This window comes from Aspergillus puulaauensis, chromosome 4 (assembly GCF_016861865.1).
Source record: "Aspergillus puulaauensis MK2 DNA, chromosome 4, nearly complete sequence".
Lineage (NCBI taxonomy): Eukaryota > Fungi > Ascomycota > Eurotiomycetes > Eurotiales > Aspergillaceae > Aspergillus > Aspergillus puulaauensis.
The window spans coordinates 2,134,077-2,158,137 of record NC_054860.1 but is presented as its reverse complement, the minus strand read 5'-3'; the positions used below and the strand labels follow the sequence as shown (position 1 = coordinate 2,158,137).

At 49.6% G+C, this 24,061-nt stretch overlaps 9 protein-coding genes across 9 annotated transcripts; 6 read left to right on the top strand and 3 right to left on the bottom strand.

The window, feature by feature from the left end:
* Positions 1 to 9: 9 nt before the first annotated feature.
* Positions 10 to 3,306, bottom strand: APUU_40871S (VAC14 family protein; the record flags this gene model as incomplete). The annotated part of the gene is made up of 10 exons (XM_041703991.1): positions 10 to 445; positions 514 to 673; positions 739 to 818; positions 868 to 986; positions 1,041 to 1,145; positions 1,204 to 1,979; positions 2,033 to 2,711; positions 2,770 to 2,940; positions 2,992 to 3,154; positions 3,239 to 3,306. 10 exons carry the CDS (start codon positions 3,304 to 3,306, stop codon positions 10 to 12), a joined length of 2,757 nt encoding a protein of 918 aa, XP_041556621.1.
* A 573-nt stretch (positions 3,307 to 3,879) lies between these two features.
* RAD54 (DNA-dependent ATPase RAD54) lies at positions 3,880 to 6,521 on the bottom strand (the record flags this gene model as incomplete). The annotated part of the gene is made up of 5 exons (XM_041703990.1): positions 3,880 to 5,426; positions 5,473 to 5,596; positions 5,646 to 5,729; positions 5,796 to 6,465; positions 6,520 to 6,521. Coding segments are annotated over 5 exons (2,427 nt in total).
* Positions 6,522 to 6,766: 245 nt separating this feature from the next.
* Positions 6,767 to 7,847, top strand: APUU_40869A (putative mitochondrial carrier protein; the record flags this gene model as incomplete). The annotated part of the gene is made up of 4 exons (XM_041703989.1): positions 6,767 to 6,932; positions 6,980 to 7,319; positions 7,392 to 7,725; positions 7,776 to 7,847. 4 exons carry the CDS (start codon positions 6,767 to 6,769, stop codon positions 7,845 to 7,847), a joined length of 912 nt encoding a protein of 303 aa, XP_041556619.1.
* Positions 7,848 to 8,734: 887 nt separating this feature from the next.
* Positions 8,735 to 9,216, bottom strand: BUD20 (putative C2H2 finger domain protein; the record flags this gene model as incomplete). Its single annotated transcript, XM_041703988.1, has 3 exons — positions 8,735 to 8,852; positions 8,921 to 9,100; positions 9,176 to 9,216. The coding sequence occupies 3 exons, from the start codon at positions 9,214 to 9,216 to the stop codon at positions 8,735 to 8,737; spliced, it is 339 nt and encodes a 112-aa protein (XP_041556618.1).
* Positions 9,217 to 10,393: 1,177 nt separating this feature from the next.
* acoA (aconitate hydratase ACO1) lies at positions 10,394 to 13,242 on the top strand (the record flags this gene model as incomplete). Its single annotated transcript, XM_041703987.1, has 7 exons — positions 10,394 to 10,429; positions 10,545 to 10,562; positions 10,641 to 10,715; positions 10,808 to 10,827; positions 10,925 to 11,523; positions 11,577 to 12,922; positions 12,982 to 13,242. The coding sequence occupies 7 exons, from the start codon at positions 10,394 to 10,396 to the stop codon at positions 13,240 to 13,242; spliced, it is 2,355 nt and encodes a 784-aa protein (XP_041556617.1).
* Positions 13,243 to 14,008: 766 nt separating this feature from the next.
* APUU_40866A (putative metallo-beta-lactamase domain protein) lies at positions 14,009 to 15,109 on the top strand (the record flags this gene model as incomplete). The annotated part of the gene is made up of 4 exons (XM_041703986.1): positions 14,009 to 14,089; positions 14,194 to 14,206; positions 14,269 to 14,628; positions 14,688 to 15,109. 4 exons carry the CDS (start codon positions 14,009 to 14,011, stop codon positions 15,107 to 15,109), a joined length of 876 nt encoding a protein of 291 aa, XP_041556616.1.
* Positions 15,110 to 15,974: 865 nt separating this feature from the next.
* APUU_40865A (glycosyltransferase family 20 protein) lies at positions 15,975 to 17,707 on the top strand (the record flags this gene model as incomplete). The annotated part of the gene is made up of 5 exons (XM_041703984.1): positions 15,975 to 16,278; positions 16,336 to 16,708; positions 16,768 to 17,138; positions 17,190 to 17,529; positions 17,578 to 17,707. 5 exons carry the CDS (start codon positions 15,975 to 15,977, stop codon positions 17,705 to 17,707), a joined length of 1,518 nt encoding a protein of 505 aa, XP_041556615.1.
* Positions 17,708 to 18,694: 987 nt separating this feature from the next.
* Positions 18,695 to 19,393, top strand: APUU_40864A (uncharacterized protein; the record flags this gene model as incomplete). The annotated part of the gene is made up of 1 exon (XM_041703983.1): positions 18,695 to 19,393. One exon carries the CDS (start codon positions 18,695 to 18,697, stop codon positions 19,391 to 19,393), a length of 699 nt encoding a protein of 232 aa, XP_041556614.1.
* An 851-nt stretch (positions 19,394 to 20,244) lies between these two features.
* Positions 20,245 to 23,128, top strand: APUU_40863A (putative spindle pole body component; the record flags this gene model as incomplete). Its single annotated transcript, XM_041703982.1, has 4 exons — positions 20,245 to 20,304; positions 20,380 to 20,585; positions 20,650 to 23,029; positions 23,090 to 23,128. The coding sequence occupies 4 exons, from the start codon at positions 20,245 to 20,247 to the stop codon at positions 23,126 to 23,128; spliced, it is 2,685 nt and encodes an 894-aa protein (XP_041556613.1).
* Positions 23,129 to 24,061: the final 933 nt, after the last annotated feature.

The following is a 24,061-nucleotide window of genomic DNA, read 5'->3' as shown; positions in this document are numbered from 1 at the left end:
CCAACATACTCAGCGCTTACTCTTCCCGCCGCCAATCCTCAGCCGTCCCAAATTCGTCAAGCCAGATTTCTGCCTCTGCGTACCAAGAATCCCTCCTCCCTTCGCACTGCCACCAGCACCGCCAGCCCCATCAGCGGGTGATGCGCGGCCGCCAACGGCACCGAAGCCAGCGCGCGGGGTATCGGGGAGACTCTTATCTCTACGCATCGGATCCGCACCAGTGAGTGCAGACGAGAGGGAGGCGCGTTGTTGGAAGGACGAGGGTGCATCGGTGTCAAAGGGACGCTGTGAGTGCCGTTGTGTCGAGCGGGTCTTTTCCTGCACGGACTTGAATTTGTCGAGGAGCTCGACCCAGCGGATGGAGTTTTCATCACGCTGTTTGAGGCGCGTGCTGCTGCGGTCGTAGCTTGATGTGCCTGGGGTGGATGCCGATGCCATGGAGGACCTGTGTATGTTTTGTTTTAGTATCAGGGACTGGTTTTAAAAGGTAGGTATCAATAGGGCTGGACGTACAGGCGAGGTCCTGTGTGGAGGAGGCCGATGTTGCTAACGCTGTTAAGGCGGTTTTTGAGAGCAGCAAAGGCGGAACTTTGGGGGAGAAGCATTAGAACACCGTATAGGCATTTGTATAGATATGGGTATCGTTCCGGTTCAAGCAGCTGGAGGCGGAGGTCTAGCGGGAGTTTAGTGCTCGTTTTGTTGGGTTAAAGGGGAGAGAATTATTATGTTAGAACATACAGGTAAACACCGGAGACTCCAGTAGCTGGACCAGTTTATCGATTTGGATTAGCATATTGACCGTCATTTCAAGCTCGGCACTGCAAAAGTGTTAGTCATGTTTAGGGCGCTCATGACAGCCTCACTCACAAGACCTGGAGAAGATTGTAAGCCTGTTCATAAGCCTGTGCCAGCAAACAGAGCGAAAAGGTTGAGACAGCATTGTGGCACCAGGACCTGAAAAGGGTTACAAAGAATGTTTGGCCGTCCTGTTATTTGAGGTCAGCGACGGCTTCAGGTCATATAATTTGGGTTCAAATTACCTTGGAGTCTAGGTTCCGCAGTCGTTTTCTTAATTCTGATAACTCCGGCGCCGTAATGAGGTTATTGTTAAGGTTCTGCACCATGATGCTAGCAAACTCGATGTCCTAAAGGAACGCTAATGTTAAAAAAAAATAGAACTCGTATATCGTGTGTAGAACTCACATCTTCCTTCTCAAGACAGTCCGCAAGAGTCCGGTATATACGTTCAGGACTTAAATTCAGGCACAATTGTCTAATAATAAGGTTTCCGCGGACCTCAAGCAGGTTTCTGTCCGTCGAAAATAACTGCAGTAAGCTCACCATGAATGCTTTGAAGTACCCATCCTCGCTGTTCCTCGAAATTTGAGACAGAAGCTGAAGATCCTTCGTAACAACAGCCTCCGATGAATCAGACAATGTCTTGAGAAGCACGGGGAAGATTCCATCATTGAATGCGGAAACTTTCTTCGGGGCTTTGCGATGTAGCATTAGGAGCCATGAAAGGGCACCTATTCTGGTGGTTTCGTTTTCATTCAAAAACTGAAGAGTGAGAGAGCTAACAGCCGAGCCATAGTCGAGTTCCGGAGTTGGTACTGGGGCAGCGGACATGATGCTATCCCGGGGCGAAGCTCTCTTGGAATCAGTGGCCGGTGCATCAGTCCTACTGCTTGGCGTAGAGGCTCTTCGTTCAGCAAACTCTTTCGTAGTTGTCTGTGGTAGTTTGGAGGTCGTAGTATGTCGGGAATCGTCTGATGCATCTTCAGATAGAGTTAAACTGAAGATATATTGCAGCAGCGAGGTATTGACTCGAGTTGCAGTCTCCTTCACGGCATGCGAGCTGCTAGAGAGTGCTGGGAGGACTTGATCAAGAAGGCGTGGGACGAAAGGAAGAATATCTTCTGGGCTGATTTCAAAAAAGCTATCAATCCAACGTAAAGCAGTCAGCTGCATCTCCTCGTCTAGTGAATATTAGCAAATGGTCAGGATCAGTAAGGCTATGGGGAACGTTTACCAAATGAGGTATCAACAAATCCCACAAGGATATCTAGGATCTTTGGATAGTCGATTTGGACATCTTGTCCAGGGATCCAATCACCATCAGTTTGCAGTCCCTCTTCCTCAACGGCAAATTCAGCTTCGGAATCTTCTATTGCGACATCGTTGCTTTCAGCGTCGACAGCGGTTGTCGGATCTGTGGCTAGGCTCGTGGTATCGCTTGTAATCGATCGCCTATTGTCACTCTCTTGTCCTTTGCGACTTTCTGCAAGGCCCTTCTTTAGACGAGCAATCCTTTTAACCTCCGCCAGGAACCTGTCAAGAAGACCTTGTGTAGCAACGTTGACATCCCCATTTGGATCGCCCAAAAACCTGATCAACCCCGCAAGGAATTCTGGCAAATAAGAGACAAGCTCTAGATCAGGAATTGTGTCCAACAAGGTTAGCCATGACACTAGAAACGTCCGAGTAAACGCGCTAAGAACATGTATTCGTTCTTTCAGCAACGGAATGAACTTAGGAAGCGAGAACGCTGTTGGAAGGTCATCTCCTAAAGCATCAACATCAGAAGTCTGCTTTTCGGACAGCTGTAGGACAGAGACGTGGTGGGCAGCTGATTCAGAAACGATGTCTTTCACGAGTCGGTCAAGTAGTTCCGCTCCGTTTTTGACGGACAATTCAGAGTCGGAGGCAAGCTATACTTGTGTCAGTAAAGAGCTTCCCTCCCAAGTATATAGCTTTTAAGAAACACACCTTGCTTAGCGCATCGAATATCTCGTTGAAAAATAATAAAACCTCTCCTTTCGCAACCTTGGCGATGTTGTACATGCTCTCGCAGGCGTAGTATCTAACCCTTGCATCTTGGTCCGAGAAGCACGCAAGTACCGGCGGCACGATCTCTTTGAGATAGGGAGCAACGCCCTCCTAGTACTCTCAGCATCTACTATATCACTCCCGCATGACCGATAAACTCACTGATCCCAGTGCTATCGTGGCCGCAGCCAATCCGATTAAACCACCATTTCTCGCATGAGGCTGGTGAACTGCATAGGCATAGTCGTGGCATAGCTGGTCGACGATTTTCTGAATAACTTCATGTTCTCCTCTAAACGCGGAATCCCGGACGACTTTCTCGAGTCTAAGTGTTTCGAGCGAAAAAAAGGTCAGCAATCATCAAGCACTCGATCCCCAAGGTCGCCGCGATAAGAGCGGATGTACGTACTCTAGCGCCCCTTGCTTGCGCCGGTCATAGACCTTATCATTCAGCAACCGCTGGATTGAGTGATCCATCGCTCAAGCAAACATAGGCTGCTGTAATCTTAAGCTCTAACCAACTATCCTCATGGTGGTAGCCCGTCGGAGTTTGGGCGGTGAGGTGGGAATGCGAAAAGACGCCTGAACTCGAGGAAAGACGGGGCCGGCCGTTGGGGTGGTGATAGGGATCGGACTCGGAGGAGCTGCCTTGCTTTCGGAGCAGCCCAGTAAAACAAAGAGCTTAAAGAAACCAGTTGAAAGGCTCTGTCGCGTCGTGGGGAGGAACAGTGAGATGCGTTGGCAGAAGTGGAGTGACGTAGTGGAGGAAGAGTGCCTAGATTCTAGTTCTACACGGGCCTCCGGGCCTCCGCACATGCTTCCCATGTACGAGCACAGACAACAGAAGTACCACTGTACGACTCCATAAGGTCATGTTATTATCAAAACTTGTCTAGCTACATATTCCAATAATACGCTAATCCAGTATCCCATAAAATCTCGGTCCAGAATGCCTAGTCCTCTCAGCAAACAAGACAGGTCTCTGCTCCAATAGTCAATACCACCATAAAAACACCAATGCTGTTGGGACAATGGCCCTAATCGCTCTAATCAATGACTGATGTATTGAAAAACTGCAGAGACATCTCGCTCCTGAGTCTCTTGCCGAATAAGGAGGTCTTGGATTTGGTTCATCTGCCCCTGTTCTCCGTTGTTCACAAAGTGATTCCATGAACTGGTGTCGCCATAGAGCATAGCTGGGGCCTTAATATGCTGCATGCCATCAGGTCTGCATCTCTTGCACTTGAAAGTGTCATGTGTATCGCTCGTTGTTTCCGGCTTGAACTGGAACAGTTCACGGAGGGAATCCAGAGAAAAGTGCCGCTCGACATCTTCGGCTGAGTCTACCACACAGGAGGAAAGAGACTGTTTGTGAGACTGGCGTTGGAATATCTTTTCTTCAATGGAGCCCGTCGCAATGAAGCGGTAAACAAAACAATCTTTCTTTTGACCGTCACGCCAGACTCGTGCGAGTGCTTGTTGATCAGCCGCCGGGTTCCAGTCGGGGTCGAACAACACCAGGCGGTTAGCACCGATCAGGTTCAGACCACACCCACCGGCTTTACTGCTGAGAAGGAACACAAATTCTTCGCCATTGGGGTCATTGAACTTGTCGACAAGCTTCTGGCGTTTCTTCACGTTCATGGTACCGTCCAGTCTCAAGGAACCGTACGCTCTTGACCTGCAGAGCTTCTCAAATACATCAAGTGTTTGTGTATAGTTACTGATGAGGACAATCTTGTCGTTCGTATCTTGGCGTATTCGAGCCAGCATCCTGTCAAGAACCATCATCTTCCCTGAATACCAAGGCCTGACATCTCTGTCTCTGCCTCTTGCTTCGAGGGGAACATAATCGTCGGGGAATGTGTGCTCGCAACCCGGAAGATCATTAGAAAGGCTAAGCAAATCTGGATGGTTGCACAGTTTCTTCAACAGTCCAATCGCTTTCAGGGGTTGGCTTCCTTTTCCCCTGAGAAGACTTTTTATCTCGGGACTGTCAATGAAATGTTTGTACAGGCCGAGTTGGAATTGTGACAGGTTGCAGAACACCACATGCTCATATTTGACGGGCAAGTACTTCGACAGGATGTCGTTTGTCCGCCGAATGATATACTTGTTAACAATGCCTGAAAGTTCGACTAAACGTTCATCGCCTTTCTTTCTGTCTTCCTCTGTGCCTGCTGCATCTCTTCCCTTAAGAATGGGCAGTTCGAATCTCTTTCGGAATTCGTTTTGTGACCCAAGGAGGTCTGGGTTTGCGAAATTGAGAAGAGCAAAATATTCCGAGAGATCGTTTTGAATGGGAGTACCAGACAGTATCACTCGGCGTTGCACGTTCAAGCTATTAAGTGCTGTCCAGGTCAAGCTCTCTTTATTCTTCAATCGATGGCCTTCGTCACATAGAAGCAGTCCAACTGGACTATCCTTCAATGTGTCGATATACATCCGCAGGGTCTCGTAAGAGACGATGAGTACCGGCCTTACAACAGACCGACCTGATGAGATTGCCCATTGTTTCAGTTGGGTTATTAGCTCCGTCTTCGACGCTTTGCCGTCCACTGCAAACGGGGTGATAGTACCCTGCCCAAGCCATTTTCCTGCTTCTGTCAGTTAATGTCCAGCGAGCTCTAACGCATCACTTACCAAGCTCATTGGCCCAGTTCCCTACTAAACTTGAAGGACACGCAATGATACACTTCTGAATAGTCGTTCTTCCAGCCTCGGGGGATTGTTTCAAAAGTGTCCACATCAAAGCAATGCATTGCAACTGTCATTTGTAAGTCTCGGGAAACACATGGAATGACAGGGTCGCATACCGTCTTTCCGAGACCCATACCATCTGCCATAATGCAGCCATTGGCATTTTTGTCAATCATTCCCGTAGTGCAGCGGTAGAGAAACTGTACTTGTTACTTGGGGACTGCGCCGCGAACAAAAAAAAAAAGAAAGCTCCACCAAAGACTTACCTTGACTCCCTCCACTTGATGAGGGCGTAAAACCTTTGCCAGTCTTGGATCAATAACAACTGGAACCTTTGGGCGATCTTCCACCTTCTTTTTCAGCCCAAGTATATCCGCTAGGCTTTTATGTACCAGGGGTTCGTCCAGCTTAGGGTCCTTATCTTCGGCATCATCTGGTTTGGCTGGTTTTTCTTGTTGTGAATTATCTACATCATCAACCGTTGGGTCATATAACACGATCGCAAACTCTCCACTCGGATCATGTAAAGGCTTCACGACGAATGTAGCTCCCTGTCTCATCCCCAGTGTCGGTGCGGGTCTAGAGCTGTCATATCCATCTGTCGACTTGTCCACCAAAGGTACTTTGAACCTTTGTTTGAATGTGAAATCTTTGTCCTTTGCTTTAAAAACGGGAAATCTGTTGACATCTCGAGTGGCAAGCGCCAGGCGTTCCTCGTTGGTGTACGGCTTCACACCGTTGTCGTCATCTCCATCAGCCCCGGCATAATTTACTTTCCTTCGCTTCCTTGCGGGTTTGGCTGAAGCTCGAGTCGGCGTAGCTGACCCGGGGCATTTGAATGGTTTCGACAGACGGTCGATTGAGTCGGAGGTTGCGCTGACGCGCGATGCTATCGGTGTAACATCGCCGCCTTGGTTGGAGGGTCGTGGGCGATACCTTCATGAATTAGAACCCTATACCGCATCATAACATATCAGTTCAAGAGCTCACATCAATTATATCAGCCAATCTGCGCGGTTCGCCCGTGGTGGAAGCTGTCTCTGACGGTATGTTTGCCTCCGGCCCACGCGTGCTACCTAGGCTAGTCGCCAGCCAAACGCCAAAAGACCGCGTAGTCACGTGCTGATAAGATAAAGCCCGCTGTCCCCCGCAATGCATAGCCAGATGCTGGATCCGTGGACCTTGCATGCATGCCCCCTGGTAGTGAGTAGTACCTGCGGATTGAGTGCTCTGCCCCATGTCATCAGATTTCTGGGCCGGCTATATTAGCGGCGCCATTGGCATAATTATCGGAAACCCTCTTGACCTCATCAAAGTCCGATTACAAGCGAGTAGCTCTGCAAATGGCTCTGTGGAACCTCGGCAATTGACTCGATTCGAAAGCACAAGCTCTCTCGTGCGAGGTATGTTGATATCAGTGTAACTTGAGATTGTATTGACATATTTCCAGGTGCTGCGGCCCCAATTCTTGGATATGGGGCCCTCAATGCCTTACTATTCGTGTCCTACAATCGGTCACTGATGCTCTTGGATAATTCCATCACTGATCCCACAAATCCTCAAAATTGTGCCCTATACAAGCTATGGCTTGCTGGAGCATTAGGTGGCATTGCCAGCTGGACTGTCTCTGCACCTACGGAGTTCATCAAATGTCGAGCCCAGCTTGACGCTCGCCCAGAAGTTTCGTCCTGGAGCGTCGCGAAGGACATCATTCGGAATCGCGGCTGGAGGGGTTTGTATTTCGCTGGCGGAATAACCTGTGCCAGGGACTCTATAGGCTATGGTTTTTAGTAAGTTTATCCCGACCTCTTTTTGCCTCGGGCCAATCTCGTGTCCGAACATTCATTTACCCAAGGCCACAGTTTCTGGTCTTACGAATATTGCAAGAGGTTAATGGCCTCCCCCGATGATGAAGATTCAAACAGCGCCGCGCTGAAAGTCCTCTTCTGCGGTGGTCTTGCTGGAATCGTTACCTGGGCTTCCGTCTTCCCGCTTGACGTGATAAAAACACGGATGCAGGCAAATACAATTGAAGCTTATGCCGAAGGCCGGACGTTATTAGAATCACAAACCAACAAACCAGAACTTGGTGCTTTCAAACTGGCGCGAGAAGTATATCGGATCGAGGGCCTCAAGGCCTTTTATCGCGGCCTAGGGGTATGCAGTCTGCGAGCATTCATTGTGAATGGGGCTCAGGTATGTATTTTCGCTTCCTTCAAGGGTTGATTGCTTACAATTTGAATCAGTGGGCGACATATGAGTGGCTTATGAAATATTTTCAGAATCGGTCCTGGGATCAACCCCTCAAAAGTACATAATAGACATTTGACAGCGTTGGAGCATTGTCCGGTATATAGGAAATCCAATTGACCCAGTACAAAACCATGCAACTTGTGGTGGCTTTGCTTTTAGACCAAATGTCATGTCAAGACAAATATATATATCCTTGCTCTTGGACCTTTTATATACTCTGGAATCTGGAGTCAACGACAAGGAACTACGGACACCAAGCTCCACATGGCTTAAAACATTAATTGATCTTGATCAGCCTGCCGTGTTGATGCTTCGGGGAAGCTTGGTATAGAACACCAAATACTACAAATCCTATGCTGCACCTTAGTACTACAAGCTTGGAGATATTCATGGATACGAGATAATGAGGGATAAGTGTCATAAACTCATATCATAACATTGTGTATTGGAGTCCACTTAAGTACGCCATGACTATAACGGTCCCCGGTGAAAACTGCCCCAGCTTTCTAAGTATGCAAGGTTTAACGTGTCCTGTGCTAGCGGTTCTTTGTAAATAATTCATTTCGATGTCAGGGAAAAGTGGAGCTGTATCATTGTACATGTCCCGATAAGCGGCGAAGTGGTCGGGGATACCGCAAGTAATGTGCCGGCGGACTCGGCGGCATGGAACATAACCGGCGACATTCGGCACTTCTTGATTCACGTGTCGTGCGAAATTAGAAACGTTGTGATTGGCTGAAACTTTTTTTTTTCAAGCACATGGAGCTTCAAGCTCTTTTTCGTTGATATGATTATTATCGCCACGCATTCAAGGAAGGCGCATCAGGATGTGAATATTTGCCTGCCACGTAATTTGTAAAGAGGCAAAGCGCATATTGCGTAATTGCTTTACTGTCACGGTTGTTGGTGGCCGTAGAACCGACCACAGCCCATTTCACGCAGACATGGGAGTCTAGTTATCCATGGCCATATCATCTCCCTCCTGCGGGCGCTCACCATTATCGGTGGTCAAGCCCACAGCAGCTTCGGCAATCTTCTGGGAATGCGGTTCTTCGCGTAGCAGACGGACTCTGTTATCAAAAAGAAGCCCGGGTCAGCTCGATTCGTGCAGATGAGTAGGCCGGCAACAATGACGGACCTTCTTTTGTGATTTTTGCCTTTCCTATGCGCCACCATGTTGTAATCGCTCTCAAACCATTTGGCGCATTCGACGCAGTAATGCCTCCCTAGGCCGGGGAGGTCTTCGGGATCCTGTGTCGCCTTGTATTGCGAAAGGTGCTTTGCGCTTTTGACATCCGCGCAGACCTGGTCATAGTCTCTGGAAAGAAAAATTCCTGTCAGTGCCAAATTCTCATTCACCGTAATTTAACCAGTGGAAAAGGAATCATCATACCTAGTCCTGCGCTTCGTCTTCGTTCTCCTCACGGATCCCATCTTGCAGATTATCGACCCAAAGTAGATCCAACCTTGTGCGCAAAAGCGTTCTTCCTCAGTATGGACTATGGAGTCTGTGGATGTGATCGAAGACCGATAAACGGAATAAAGCTAAGGCCGCAGCGATGTGAAAGCGGGTCAGGAATCAGCCGTTCGCTCTTGTGTGCGTGGAAGGGCTCTTGTGAGAAAACTCGGTAGCTGTGATTGGTCCAGGTCGACCAGCTCTTGGCGGCGGGCCGCGGGAGGCACTCTTTTCGGTAGGCCTCGGCTCTCGCTCGGCTCAGTCAGCATTCACCTTGGGCGTTTCTCCGTACGGCCATCGCTGGCGCGGTATTTTTATGACGATTCCACTATTTTCGGCACCTTCCCTCCGAATGCTCGCCGGCCACTTGCGGGAGAAACAAAGTAATCTTTGTCTCATGATCCTGAGTTTCTGCGCGAGGCCATAGGGGAACAAATATCCAAAATTGAGGTTATTAGGCGTTAATATGGCCGTCAGCCTCCTATGTGAGCCTCTATATAGTGAATTGAACGTGGTATCACGCGGTGGTGTAGCTATGATGTAAGACTGCTCTCAAAGAGTATGGGTGTAATCAAATCGCTTTCATTGGCTATTCGAATTACCGGTCTCACATGCCAAACTTACCGACGTCGTAATTACAAAATAAGCGTATTGATGGTCGCCATGGGAATCTAACTGACAATACCAGCGTACCAAACCCAGCAAAGCCTTTCAACCATAGGAAAAATGATACTTGTGCTCATAGATAATGGGAGTAGATTGGAGGTCTCAAATTGGACATATCCTGCAACGCATTCCTCTCGATGGCTGTGCAGAAAGCTCGTTAAGGTCTTCCATGTCTCCGGTTGCATGTCTGGTTTGGGGCGGTCCGAAAGCGTACAGACGGCTGTACTGTAATCAGCGGTTACGGTTCCTCCACTCCGGTTCAGAGGAGCAGGGTCGCAAATGGTCAAACAGGAATTCTCGCACTTGAAATCCCAAGCTTCCTTTTAATTGACAACCTTCCCTTGGGTTTTCTAACTCTTTTCTTTTCCCACACTTCACTCTCCACTCCATCTTTTGCTGCTTCCCCAGGTTGAAGCTGGCTATAGTTGCTGTTTGGATTAGCTCTCCAGTGTGTCGTGGCCCAGCCATCTTGCATAGAGAGCCTCCATCATGATTACCACACGGCTTGCGCGCATGGGTGCGCTGGTAAGTCGCCCTGAATCTATCATTTTGCACATCTGGATTGGGACTGTTGTGCGCAACGGACTTTCCAGCTTGTGTAGGATTTTTGCGTCTCGAGGCTAACCCAGTTTTATCACAGGCCCCTAAGTCCCGTCTTGTAAGAGCTCCTTCTGGCAGCTCCCAGCCAGGAATATTGGGAATTCGAAGGCCGAGACAATACTAATTTTCTATGTAGCTTTTCGGGACCCGGGGCATGGCCACCGCCGTTGACCCTCTCGACAAGAAGGTCGAGATGTGTATTCACGAAAAGGTGAGTGGTCAATCCTGCAACCGTGGTTATCTTCGGTTGCCCCGGTCGAGCTAGTAGCGCCGGACAAATTCCGCTAACGGTCGCATTTGCAGGGCAACTACATCAACTACAAGTATGCAGCCTCCTTTTAGTTCATCGATTTTATGCATGCTGCAATATGGCCGAGCCCAAATATCTGGCATTGACTAACATGATTTTCAACTTATTAGGAAGATGTCCGAGAACCTAGACGTTGTTCGCCGTCGCCTCACGCGCCCTCTCACATACGCCGAGAAGGTTTTGTACTCGCATCTTGACGATCCCCATGGCCAGGACATTGAACGTGGAAAGTCTTACCTGAAGCTGCGCCCCGACCGTGTTGCTTGCCAGGATGCTACCGCTCAGATGGCCATTCTGCAATTCATGTCCGCTGGAATGCCCTCCGTCGCAACTCCCACCACCGTGCACTGTGACCACTTGATTGAGGCCCAGGTTGGTGGTGAGAAGGATCTTGCCCGTGCCAACGAGATCAACAAGGAGGTTTACGATTTCCTTGCTTCCTCGACTGCTAAGTACAACATTGGATTCTGGAAGCCCGGTTCTGGTATTATTCACCAGATCATTCTGGAGAATTACGCTTTCCCCGGTGGTCTGATGATCGGTACCGACTCTCACACCCCTAACGCTGGTGGTCTTGCGATCGCTGCTATTGGTGTTGGTGGTGCCGATGCTGTCGATGTCATGGCCGGTCTTCCTTGGGAATTGAAGGCCCCTAAGGTTATCGGTGTTAAGCTCACTGGTGAGATGTCCGGCTGGACTTCTCCTAAGGGTAAGTTGCATTGGCTGAGCTTCGGAACAACAAGTCACTAATTGTCCTCTTAGATATCATCCTTAAGGTCGCTGGTCTCCTCACTGTCAAGGGTGGTACTGGCGCTATCATCGAATACCACGGTCCTGGTGTTAACTCGCTCTCTGCCACCGGTATGGCCACCATCTGTAACATGGGTGCTGAAATCGGTGCTACTACCTCTCTTTTCCCCTTCAACGACCGCATGTACGACTACCTGAAGGTCACCAAGCGTCAGCCCATTGGTGAATTCGCTCGCTCTTATGCCAAGGACCTCCGCGAGGATGAGGGTGCTGAGTACGACCAGCTGATCGAGATCAACTTGTCCGAGCTCGAGCCTCACATCAACGGGCCTTTCACCCCTGACTTGGCCACCCCCATCTCCCAGTTCAAGGAAGCCGTCAAGGCCAACGAATGGCCCGAGGAGCTCAAGGTCGGTTTGATCGGCTCTTGCACCAACTCTTCTTACGAGGACATGTCCCGTGCCGCCTCGATCGCCCAGGACGCTATCGATCACGGTCTGAAGTCCAAGTCTCTCTTTACTGTCACTCCCGGCTCCGAGCAGATCCGTGCTACCATCGAGCGCGATGGCCAGCTCCAGACACTCGAGGAATTCGGTGGTGTCATTCTTGCCAACGCCTGTGGTCCGTGCATCGGTCAGTGGGATCGCCAGGATGTCAAGAAGGGTACTCCCAACTCGATCGTCTCTTCCTACAACCGTAACTTCACCGGTCGTAACGATGCCAACCCTGCCACCCACGCCTTCGTCACATCTCCCGACCTTGTCGTTGCCCTGAGCATTGCTGGTACCCTCAACTTCAACCCTCTTACCGACACCCTCAAGGACAAGGATGGCAAGGAGTTCAAGCTCAAGGCCCCCACCGGTGACGGTCTTCCCAACAGGGGATACGACCCCGGCCGTGACACCTACCAGGCCCCCCCTGCTGACCGCAGCAGCGTCAACGTTGCTGTCTCCCCCAGCAGTGACCGTCTGCAAGTCCTTGCCGGATTCGACAAGTGGGACGGCAAGGATGCTACCGACATCCCAATTCTGATCAAGTGCCAGGGCAAGACCACCACTGACCACATCTCCATGGCCGGCCCATGGCTCAAGTACCGTGGCCACCTTGATAACATCTCCAACAACATGCTGATTGGTGCTGTCAACGCCGAGAACGGCGAGGCCAACAAGATCAAGAACGCTTTCACCGGCGACTATGATGCTGTCCCTGCTACTGCTCGTGACTACAAGGCTCGCGGCGTCAAGTGGGTTGTTATCGGTGACTGGAACTACGGAGAGGGTAGTTCTCGTGAGCACGCTGCTCTCGAGCCCCGTCACCTTGGCGGTCTTGCTATCATCACTCGTAGCTTTGCCCGTATCGTAAGTCACTCTACAAATCCCGATTAGTTGATGCTTTCAGGACTAACAACTTTCTCCAGCACGAAACCAACCTTAAGAAGCAGGGTATGCTTCCTCTGACCTTCTCCGACCCCGCCGACTACGACCGCATTCCTCCTGATGCCAAGGTCGACCTCCTCTGCACTGAGATTGCTGTTGACAAGCCCATGACCCTCCGTGTTCACCCCAAGGACGGCGCCTCATTCGATGTCAAGCTCAGCCACACCTTCAACGAGTCCCAGATTGAGTGGTTCAAGGATGGCTCTGCCCTCAACACCATGGCCCGCAATTCTGGTAACTAAATGACTCCTGTAAATTATGTGTCTTGTGCTTTGATCAGTTAGCAGCGATGAGAGAACGGCAGTTTTAGGAGCTGTCAGGGTCTTTCTATGATTGATATCACGGAGTGAGGTTCTGAAAATTTTTATGAATCGCTTTATGTTCATGGGTTGTTTTGGCATCCATTGGGTGGACTACATGGATATATCACTTGTTTTTTGTTACACCCTTATTGTATGTTAGGGATTGGATGCAGCATACCATATACTATTTCCTTTAGTTCAAACATGTTCATGACTGTAAACATTGATGCTACACCTCGACTACTTGTAGAGCATCAACTTGTCAGCCGACGAGACCTTGGTAATACACTCAGCCCTCAATAGGGCCTCGGAGAGTTCAACAAACACCTATAGTGTCTTCAAGGTTATCAATCTACGAGCTCTCAGTGGGCGATGACATAAGATCGCGTGCTCTGCCGACTGGCCGAGGCCAATTAATCACCTTCCGCATCTGCCCCGCCTCGGTGGTTTCAACATATCGGAACAACGCAACTGGGGTAAGATATTTGATAGAGAAAGGCGCACCCCATTCCTAACACTTCCTGTTAGTGTCACCATCTTTTTCCATATTGCATTTACCCACAATCTTGAAACCACCCCCCGGCTATCTATAAGCTTGTGAGCTCACTGCATCATGCTGTCTTTTTCGCATACACTGACTCTTATGTACAGGTTGGTTATTTTTTCCTAGAATAAAGGAGATATCGGGCGGATCTCTATCATTCAGATGGCTCAGTTAGCCCCGTTGCCTGAAGTGGAGAGGCTCAGTGCCTCGGTGGTGCGGATACTTGGGGGAAATCCTGGCAAGGTGAGTTGAACATATTGGCGTCTCCCTTGCTTTTGATCATGAGTAAATATACTCGGCAGATTCAAGGTCCAGGTTGCTGACTTGAGCCGCATTATAAAATATAGTTTACATTACAAGGTTGGTTTACTCCATGCCATAGAACAGACTGAGAAAAGTTGGAGTCTAACGCTTTCTTGCAGGAACAAATACTTATTTAGTTGGCCAGGGGCCTCGGCGCATCCTTATTGACACCGGTGAGGGTAGGCAGTCATGGGCAACACATCTGAAGAAGGTGTTGTCAGACGAGAATGCGACGGTTCACGAAGCTCTTGTGACGCATTGGCACCATGATCATGTTGGCGGCATTCCGGATTTACTGAAACTATGTCCCGAGGTGACAATTTACAAGCACCAGCCCGAGAATGGGCAGGTAGATATTGCGGATGGACAGATATTCAAGGTTGAGGGGGCAACACTGAGAGCGGCCCATACGCCGGGACATACAGTGGACCATATGATGCTTCTGCTTGAGGAGGAGGATGCTATTTTCACGGGTGATAGTGAGTAGATGCAGTATCCGTTTCTTTTTCTGCAGATTTGCTGATATTTTGGTTTTCAGATGTTTTGGGGCATGGGACAGCGGTTTTTGAGGACCTGAAGGCCTACCTTGGCAGCTTACGACGAATGCAAAATCGTGTGTCGGGTCGAGGATACCCCGGTCATGGGCCAGTGGTGGAGAGCGCCACCGCAAAGATAACAGAGTATATACGGCACCGACAAGAACGCGAAGACCAGATAATCCGAGTGCTTCGCTACGGGAAACTCGATGTTGGGGAACAGGAGCGCTCACCTGAACGAAAGTTGGCATGGACGCCGATTGAGGTAGTGAAGATCATCTACCGCGATGTCCCAGAGAGCCTCCATCTCCCCGCTGCCAACGGTGTCATCCAGGTGTTGGACAAGTTGGAGGCCGAAGGGAGGGTGATACACGATACAGACTCAGGCCGATGGACCCTGAACGCTGGGAAGTCAGCCCTATGATTTGGGGGTGCGATGTTTTTGGATTTTAGCATCACAGTATGATGTATTCCGTAGCCTGAGGCCACAAGCGTTTGATACGAGCAATAGGTAACCTTGGCAAATCCAGCGCAGATTCCGCCTAGAAGCCAAGCGCGGTAGCAAATACAGAAATTTTAAGCTCCACTGACATTGCAATACCTATAACAAATAAATAATAGAAAGGCCTGAGCTGGCATCGGCCAAGAAGAGTTCCATGGAAGGGGCGGTGGGCTCCGGGCCGCATTGCTGAGTGGTTGGATGAGCTCCCGGCGGTCGATTCTGTGACTTCATTGTTACTGGACCAAATTTGTCCCGACCCGGCATCTGGTGGTATCGTCATCACTTCAACATTCCTTGGATGCGCTGCGTCTGCACTACAAATCGAAGATACGGCCATACCAAAGCCGATCTCCATATACTTTTGCCTTCATGCGTTCGTTAGTGAAGAGCTTGTGACACTTATCTGCTCTGTTGCTCTTCCCTAGTGTTGCCCCTCATCAGCCTTACTCGCCGAAAGCTCCCCGCGCATAGAGACAAAAAGAAACGGTAAGCCGAGCACCTGCCAATTGAGCAGAGCGGGACTCTCCTATGATTCTGTGAAGCCATCCCACGTACCTCCTAGCTTCATCTATACCTATTTGTGTTGCTTTATTTTCAATTATTTTACCCCCGGAGTTTGTGTTTTCATGAACATTCCTTAAACACTAATTGTTGTTCAGTCCCCGCACTAATCTCATTCTCAACAGGGTTACTGCGCGTATACTTTCTTTGAAACTCCTGCCTGCCCTCTTTTCGTCATCAGTCCTTCGCTGTCCCTCAGGTCTTCGCCTCAATACCTACCTGCACAATGCCCAGCGTTGAAAACTCCCCTCAAAATGAATCGAGGCTTCTCCTCGTCTCGAACCGATTGCCAATCACGATAAAACGCTCAGAGGATGGCAAATATGACTTCTCCATGTCCTCTGGCGGCTTGGTTAGCGGTCTGAGCGGTTTATCGAAAACCACGACTTTCCAATGGTACGGCTGGCCCGGCTTGGAAGTCCCGGAAGAAGAGATACCTATTGTGAAAGAACGGTTAAAGGATGAGTACGGTGCTATTCCAGTGTTCATTGACGATGAACTTGCAGACCGACACTACAACGGTTTCTCCAGTTAGTCTCACAGTTCAGGATGATAGTCCATTAGGCTGACAAAACCCTGCCCAACAGATTCTATTCTTTGGCCACTTTTCCATTACCACCCCGGTGAAATCACATTCGACGAGTCCGCATGGGATGCATACAAGGATGCGAACCGCCTCTTCGCACAGGCTGTTGCAAGTGAAGTGCAAGATGGCGACTTGATCTGGGTTCACGACTACCATTTGATGCTCCTTCCAGAGATGCTACGAGAGGAGATCGGGGATACCAAGAAAAACATCAAGATCGGATTCTTCCTTCATACCCCGTTTCCTAGCAGTGAGATTTACCGGATTCTTCCTGTACGAAACGAACTGTTACTAGGACTCCTACACTGCGATCTCATCGGTTTCCACACTTATGATTACACAAGACACTTCCTGAGCGCTTGCTCGCGGTTATTGTATGTGAAGTCTTGTATTATGAACAATGCAGCACTGCGGGAACTAATATGACTTCTAGGGGACTACCAACTACTCCCAATGGAATAGAGTTCCAAGGCAGGATAGTTGCTTGTGGAGCTTTCCCCATTGGTATTGATCCGGACAAGTTCAAGGAGGGGTTGAAGAAAGAAAAGGTCCAGAAGCGGATTGCAACGCTGGAGCAGAAATTCCAGGGTGTGAAGCTTATGGTGGGTGTTGATCGGCTGGATTATATTAAGGGTGTCCCTCAAAAGCTGCACGCCCTCGAAGTATTCCTCAGTGACCATCCGGAATGGGTGGGAAAGGTGGTCCTGGTTCAAGTAGCTGTTCCCAGTCGGCAAGATGTGGAGGAGTACCAAAATCTGAGGGCTGTTGTGAACGAACTCGTCGGCAGGATCAACGGGAAATTCGGTGAGTCAACTCCAGCTTATTGACAGTGTTTTGGTCTAACTGGTGGCTCAGGCACTGTTGAATTTATGCCGATCCACTTCCTCCACAAGTCGGTCAATTTTGATGAATTGATCGCCTTGTACGCTGTGTCCGATGCTTGCATCGTCTCCTCCACTCGAGATGGTATGAATCTCGTCTCATACGAGTATATTGCCACCCAGGAAAAGCGGCACGGATCGATGGTTCTGTCTGAGTTTGCCGGCGCTGCCCAGAGTCTTAATGGCAGTATAATTGTCAACCCCTGGAACACCGAAGAGCTTGCAGCGGCATATCACGAAGCGGTTACAATGAGCGATGAGCAGAAAGCACTGAACTTTTCAAAGCTGGACAAATACGTCAGCAAATATACAAGGTCTGTCTAGACTCGGCTTGATATAACGCGTCTGCTAATACCCTTTAGTGCCTTCTGGGGCCAATCCTTTGTTACCGAGCTGAAGAGAATCTCGGCGCAAACAGCAGAGAAATTCCCCACCAAGGAGACGCCTCTGAACGGTGGCGTATCTACAGACCAGGAAACTACGTCACAGTAGGCTTTTATTATTGTCAAATATGGTCGACCTGAGTCCCGCCAAAATGGAAAAGGACAGCCCTGGCCGAAGTAGGATGCGTGTGGCTTAAGGCAGACCGTCAGCCGCTCCACAAAGCTAGATACGGTCCTAATTCCCCCTACCTCACATATGATATTTCGGGATAATTTGTTTTTTGGTTCCCTACGTAGCGGTATGGGAGTGATAAGGTGTTGGGGCCTTGCATATGCAGCTGACTCCTATCATACAGGGGCTAAAGGCGTGGAACTGTGTATTTCATGACCGTCAATGGATTCACATTACAAATTTACTTCATAGAAAATACTCCATTCATCACACCTTAATTTTACTTGGTCGCCCTCTCCTCCAGAATATTGTCCACGCAGTCTAGTGGGTTCCAGACCATTTATATTTCCCATGGAGCCAGCGAATATAGTAACTAAAGAGCCAGCGGCAGCCCCGAAGGCAAGGCATGTAGCTACGCGCCCATAGTCTGATTGGAGAGCCAGCAATTTGTGGTCGTAGCTGTCGGTAGCCGGTTTATCCCAAATTCAGGAATTTATACAGTCGATAACAACGCGTTCTGAGGAAACTAGAGTGCTTGGGATGGATTCCGATTTCAGAGAGTCTTGGGTGTAGGGTAAGGATAGCGGCTCCAAATTGGAGTGTGTGCAAACAATGCAAACAAGGCAAATCAGCAAACCAGCAAACCTCCCCGACAGGAAATTCTTGGTATCACTAGACCTGGCAAAGACTCAATCCTCTTCGAGTTTACTCTCCACCATTTGAAAAGATAGGGTTTCAATCCTTTATATCCTGACGTGCTAAGCTGAAGCTTGATTGATCTCGCCATTCCGCTGTGGCCCGGCTCCTCAACTGCGATATTTGCCGCCTCATTTGTTCCGCAGTGAGTAGATGTTCAACGCTCCCTGAAAAAACTTAGGTCTGACCAGCATAGACAGTTGCGCTCGTTCCCGTGCGCGAGTAAAGATGTTGCCGAGACATCTTTTACGGGCAATGCAGCCCCTACGATCGTCCATCATCCGACCAACCTCAATTCTGCCCACACAAACACCTGCCGCTCTTCAATGTGGCCGACCAACCTTTATCTCCCACCGACTCATTGCTTCCACTGCGGATGAATCCTCACAGCAAGCAGAATCTCCCGAATCAAGCATCCGACCCTCCGCCGACCCCCCGTCTCTCCGCACCTACCCCTACACCCTGAAACAAGGCAGAGTCGTTTCGGCCGGCCGTATGGACCGCTGCGTTCACGTCGACGTTCGCCACACAGTTTGGGACGACTTCTTGCGGAAGTCTTACCCTAAGGTCACCAAGTTCAGGGTCTCGGATCCGCGAAATTCTTTGCGCCATGGCGATGTCATTGAATTCTCATCCGGGTACCCGAAAAACCGTAACGTGCGCCATGTTGTGGAGCGAATCATCACGCCGTTTGGCGTGTCTATCGAGAACAGGCCTCCCGTCATGTCAAGAGAAGAGAGAGATGCGCTCCGCGCCGAGAAGAGGGCAGCGAAGGTGGCGCGCAGGGAGCAGAGAAGGGCGGAGGCTGGTATTCCCTCTTCTGAGACACCTGGACACGGGAAGGAACATATTGGACGTATTCGGAGGCTGGTCTTGGAGAGGACTGCCGGTGCCTCCGCACCTGCAGCTGGTGAGGGGTCCCCTTAGATGAAGTTTGGCGTTGAGCTGTATTATATTGTCTTATTATATTACATAGGTTATGTGTATGGTTTCTTGGGAATATCAATCAAACTAGATTTTCAACAGGCTCATAATACTGCTAAAAGAGGAGTTAATAATTCCACTGTTGGAGCGTGTTGTATATATATATAAATACAAGGGAATGTAGTCTGTAGGCGAAATAACGCTGCCTTTCCTTGTGGAGTCGAAACAAATAGTATAATCAAACAAACATAAAGCTCTAGTCTCATTTTAATAAATTCACTGGTCAAAACAAATAACCTAGCATTGGTGAAACTCAAGTGCAATACACATTACACAGGGATCCGGACTCTGGTTGGGCTGCAGAGTATAGCAGTGCCAAGCCCAAACTTTTGGGTCGCCCAAGCAGCCAATTTGTTTACTCAGGAACCGCATCTCCATCTGTCTCCGTCTCTTCATCATCTCCCCGCCCCCCCTCCTTCAACCACCTAATTAACCTCACAATCTATATCCATCGCATATCTTATTATATTCACGGCGCTCTTCTAGAACCCAAGCCACGAGCCCTGTCTGCCCTCCGGTTGAATGCTGTTGTGTGGGCAACTCCTTGTCCGCACTCCGCCCGCTTGCACAAAGATCTGCAATCGCCTGCAAGACTAAGGTTTGTTCCCTCGACGAAAACACCCCTGCTGCCCGTCCTTGGAAAGATCTTTATCCGTCGGGTCTTCTGTCAGACACACCTGATAGCCTATCTTGATGCGAACCAGATTATTACAGTCTCTTCTATCCACATTCAACGCGGTTTCGCAGCGTGCTAACTGCCCTCCGACGTCCACAGTAAACCATAACACGTCACCATGGCCGAAGGAGAGGAGGACTTCTCCTCCCTACCCTTTGCGGACCGCTTCACTCATAAGGTTCGTTCGTTCCCTGACAAAACCAGACCCGTCTCACCCGCGCGTTTCATATACTGATATATTGTGATGCTGTAGAACTGGAAGGTCCGAAAAGAAGGATATGAGGACGCCAAGCAACAATTTGAAAAGACACCTGACGAATCCGACCCAATCTTCTCCCAATTCCAAGATTCCAGTTTATGGAAGGCCGCAGTTACGGACTCGAACGTCGCCGCACAGCAAGAGGGTTTAGCCGCATACTGTGCGTTTTTGCAATATGGTGGCCCTGCAGGTTGCGCGAGGTACCCTCTTCCCGCTTTGTATTTGACGATAATTCGCGCAGATGTTTGGCTGACATGATTAAAGGACGCGCGGATCTACGGTCTCCGGTATTGCTGAGAAAGGTTTACCGCAAACCAGGCCTGCGGCCAAGGCGAGCTCGCTCGAAGCGCTGCTCCTATGTGTTGAATTAGATAAACCCGAACCGGTGATCGAAGAGTTGCTTCCTACACTATCACACAAAGTGCCGAAAGTTATTGCCGCTACCCTGGTCGGCTTGACCGGTATTTACCATAATTTCGGATGCAAAATTGTTGATCCCAAGCCGGTGCTGAAAGCCTTACCCAAGGTCTTCGGGCACGCCGATAAGAACGTCCGCGCGGAAACACAGAACCTCACGGTAGAGCTGTATCGATGGCTCAGAGAAGCGATGAAGCCTGTGTTCTGGGCTGAATTGAAACCCGTGCAACAACAAGATTTAGAAAAACTATTTGAGGTGGTGAAACAAGAACCTTCGCCAAAACAAGAACGGCTTACGCGAGCCCAACAAGCCGAAGCCGACGCTGGTGCGGGTGGTGAAGCCGGCGAAGCCGGTGGAGGAGAGGACGAAGATGTAGAGGATGATGGTGGTGAGGTTGATGCCTTCGATCTCGCGGAGCCAGTCGATGTGTTTTCTAAAATCCCCAAAGATTTTAGCGAACAGCTGGGTTCGTCTAAATGGAAAGATAGGAAGGATGTCCTGGATGCTCTGTACGCGGCCTTGAATGTTCCGAAAATCAAGGATGGACCGTTTGATGAAATTGTTCGGGGTCTTGCCAAGTCCATGAAGGATGCGAATGTTGCGGTCGTTACTGTTGCAGCCAACTGTGTTGACCTCCTCGCCAAGGGTGTTCGCAGCGGGTTTGTTAAGTATCGTCCCACCGTCATGTCACCTATTATGGAGCGGTTGAAGGAAAAGAAGCAGAGTGTTTCAGAGGCCTTAGGACAAGCCCTCGATGCAGTCTTCATCGCAACTAGCCTGTCAGATTGTTTGGAAGAAATTCTAGAGTTCGTCAAGCATAAGAACCCTCAGGTGAAGCAGGAAACCGTGAAATTCTTGATCCGCTGCCTCCGCACCACTCGAGAAGTCCCAGCGAAGCCCGAAATCAAGTCGATAGCTGAAGCCGCTACCAAACTCCTTACCGATTCAAGTGAAGTGAACCGTGCGGGAGGTGCCGAGATCCTTGGTACTTTGATGAAGATTATGGGTGAACGAGCAATGGTCCCTTTCCTTGACGGACTGGACGATATCCGGAAGACCAAAATCAAGGAATACTTCGAAACGGCAGAGGTAAAGGCAAAGGATAGGCCGAAGCCCATTGTTTCAGCGCCAAAGGCAGCTCCTCCTTCTGCGAAGAAGGTCGTAGGGACCAAGAAGCCATTGGGTCTGAAAAAGCCCACCGCTGCGCCTGCACCACCTGCCGACAACCCACCTGCCCCTTCACCATCAAAGCCTGCAACGAAATCGATTCCTTCAAAGCTATCAAAGCCTGGCGGCGGCCTTCCGACTCCAGGTGGCGCATTGAAGAAAAAGCTCGGTGGGCCAGGAGGTGTCGCATCCCCCCAGCGACGTGTTATTTCACCCCCCTCCGAAGAGCAACCACAACAACCTCCTGTTTCGAAATTTGGTCTTGGAAGAGGGCTTGCAGGCCGCCCGATTGCCAAACCATCGGCCCCGAGTGAGCCAGCACCGGCACCGGCAGCTCCTGCAGTGAGCGGATTGACTGCAGCAGAACGGGCCGAGCTCGAGGAACTTCGGCTTGAGAAAGAACGGTTTGCCCGCATGACTGAAGAGTTTAAGTCTGAGAAAACGAGACTCAATTCTCAAGTAACGGAACTTCAAAACCAAAATGCACAACTAATTGAAGACCATACTAGAGACGTTCTGAGCATTAAAGCGAAAGAAACGCAGCTTGTGCGAGCACGCAGCGATGCAGAGGCTGCCGAACAAAATGTACAAAAGCAGCAGCGAGAGATCGAACGACTTAAGCGTGAGCTAGCAAGAGCCCTTCGTTCTAGCGCCTTAAACTCCCCAACTACTGCTCCCGACCAGTTCGGCATGGCGATGGCCGATCCGGCCTCCATATACCAAGACCCGGGCAGTGATGGCCAAGGTCCAGTGGCGCGAAGTGGCCTCCATATGGGGCCACGGTTTGAAAGCACACGACCACGGAGTTTCGCTTCTGCTAGTCCAAGCGAAGAGAAAGAGAATGGCTTAGAATCACCGGGACAAAACCGGCGAAAATTCAGCCCTACGTTTGGAAACGCTCATTCGGGTATCGGTAGCCCTACACGGTCATCACTGGTCGGATCCGGCAGTGCTTCGGGCGAAGAACAACAGTCTACACGAAGCGGAGAACCAGCAGAGAACTGGAAGAGAGCTGCTGAAGTCACAAGCCAGCTCAAGGCACGCATTGAGCAGATGAAAGTAAGCATATGATATCGCCTCTGATGCCGAAAGTGTAATCGGTGCTAACTACTATCACAGGCTCGACAAGGACTAACACGACCACCCACGCAACGTTAACGACTGAATGATCTTCATTCTTGCACTTTAACCCTATTCTTCTTCCCCATTCGTCAGCGGCTAGTTTCGCCCTTCCATTTACCTAATAACTTGTACGGTTAAACTCCAGGGGTGCCTGTTATTTTCTTCCGTTGATCTCCCATATTCCTTTTGCCTAGAGTGTATTCATGGGCCTGGCTGCGTTTTTTATTTATCTTTGTCACCATTTTCCTTTCCTTTTTGTTTCCAGGTTCATTTTTCTCCCCGGCACAAGACTGGGTGGATCTACGGGGCGATTCATCTTCATCATCATCATCTGGTTTGCATAATGGTTGGGTTCGGTTTTTTATTGTTCATGTGTTGCTTTTCAGGTCTTTAGAGCTACTTCGTTAGCTACATGCTGTTTTTGCTGTTGTTACATGTCAAGCGGAGATACCGATTCATCCACGGATGAATAAATACATATGCTTGTTCTTGCGTTGTGATATTTGATGCATAGCCCGAGCGCACTTGTAGATGCCTAGAAAGACCCCAAGGCCATGGAAAAGCGACCTATGGCCGTTGTATGAAAAATATACCATGCTGTAGCTCAATTAAGCCTGCCTGTGTTGAGCTAGTTCAGCACAGCCGAGTGACTCCCAAGTGGAGGGCCAGGACGGTGGGACATAGGTCGGGCCTTCATATATAGCATGACTGGAGGGAAAGCTTAGGTTCTACTTAGGAAAAGCGGGCAGAGATCTCATGAATGCTTAAAACGTAGAAATTGTTACAAGAGGGTCAACAGGTTGAGGTCTTAAATGCATTCATGGGTATCTGCGACGCAACTAAAAAGAGAAGAAAAAAGACAAAAGATGATGGACCATGGTTCGGATTATTAAGCTAAAAGGGAAGCCCTATAACACCTGATCCCAATCCCACTTTTGTTGTAAAGTTTTGAAATGCCTTTTTTTGAAG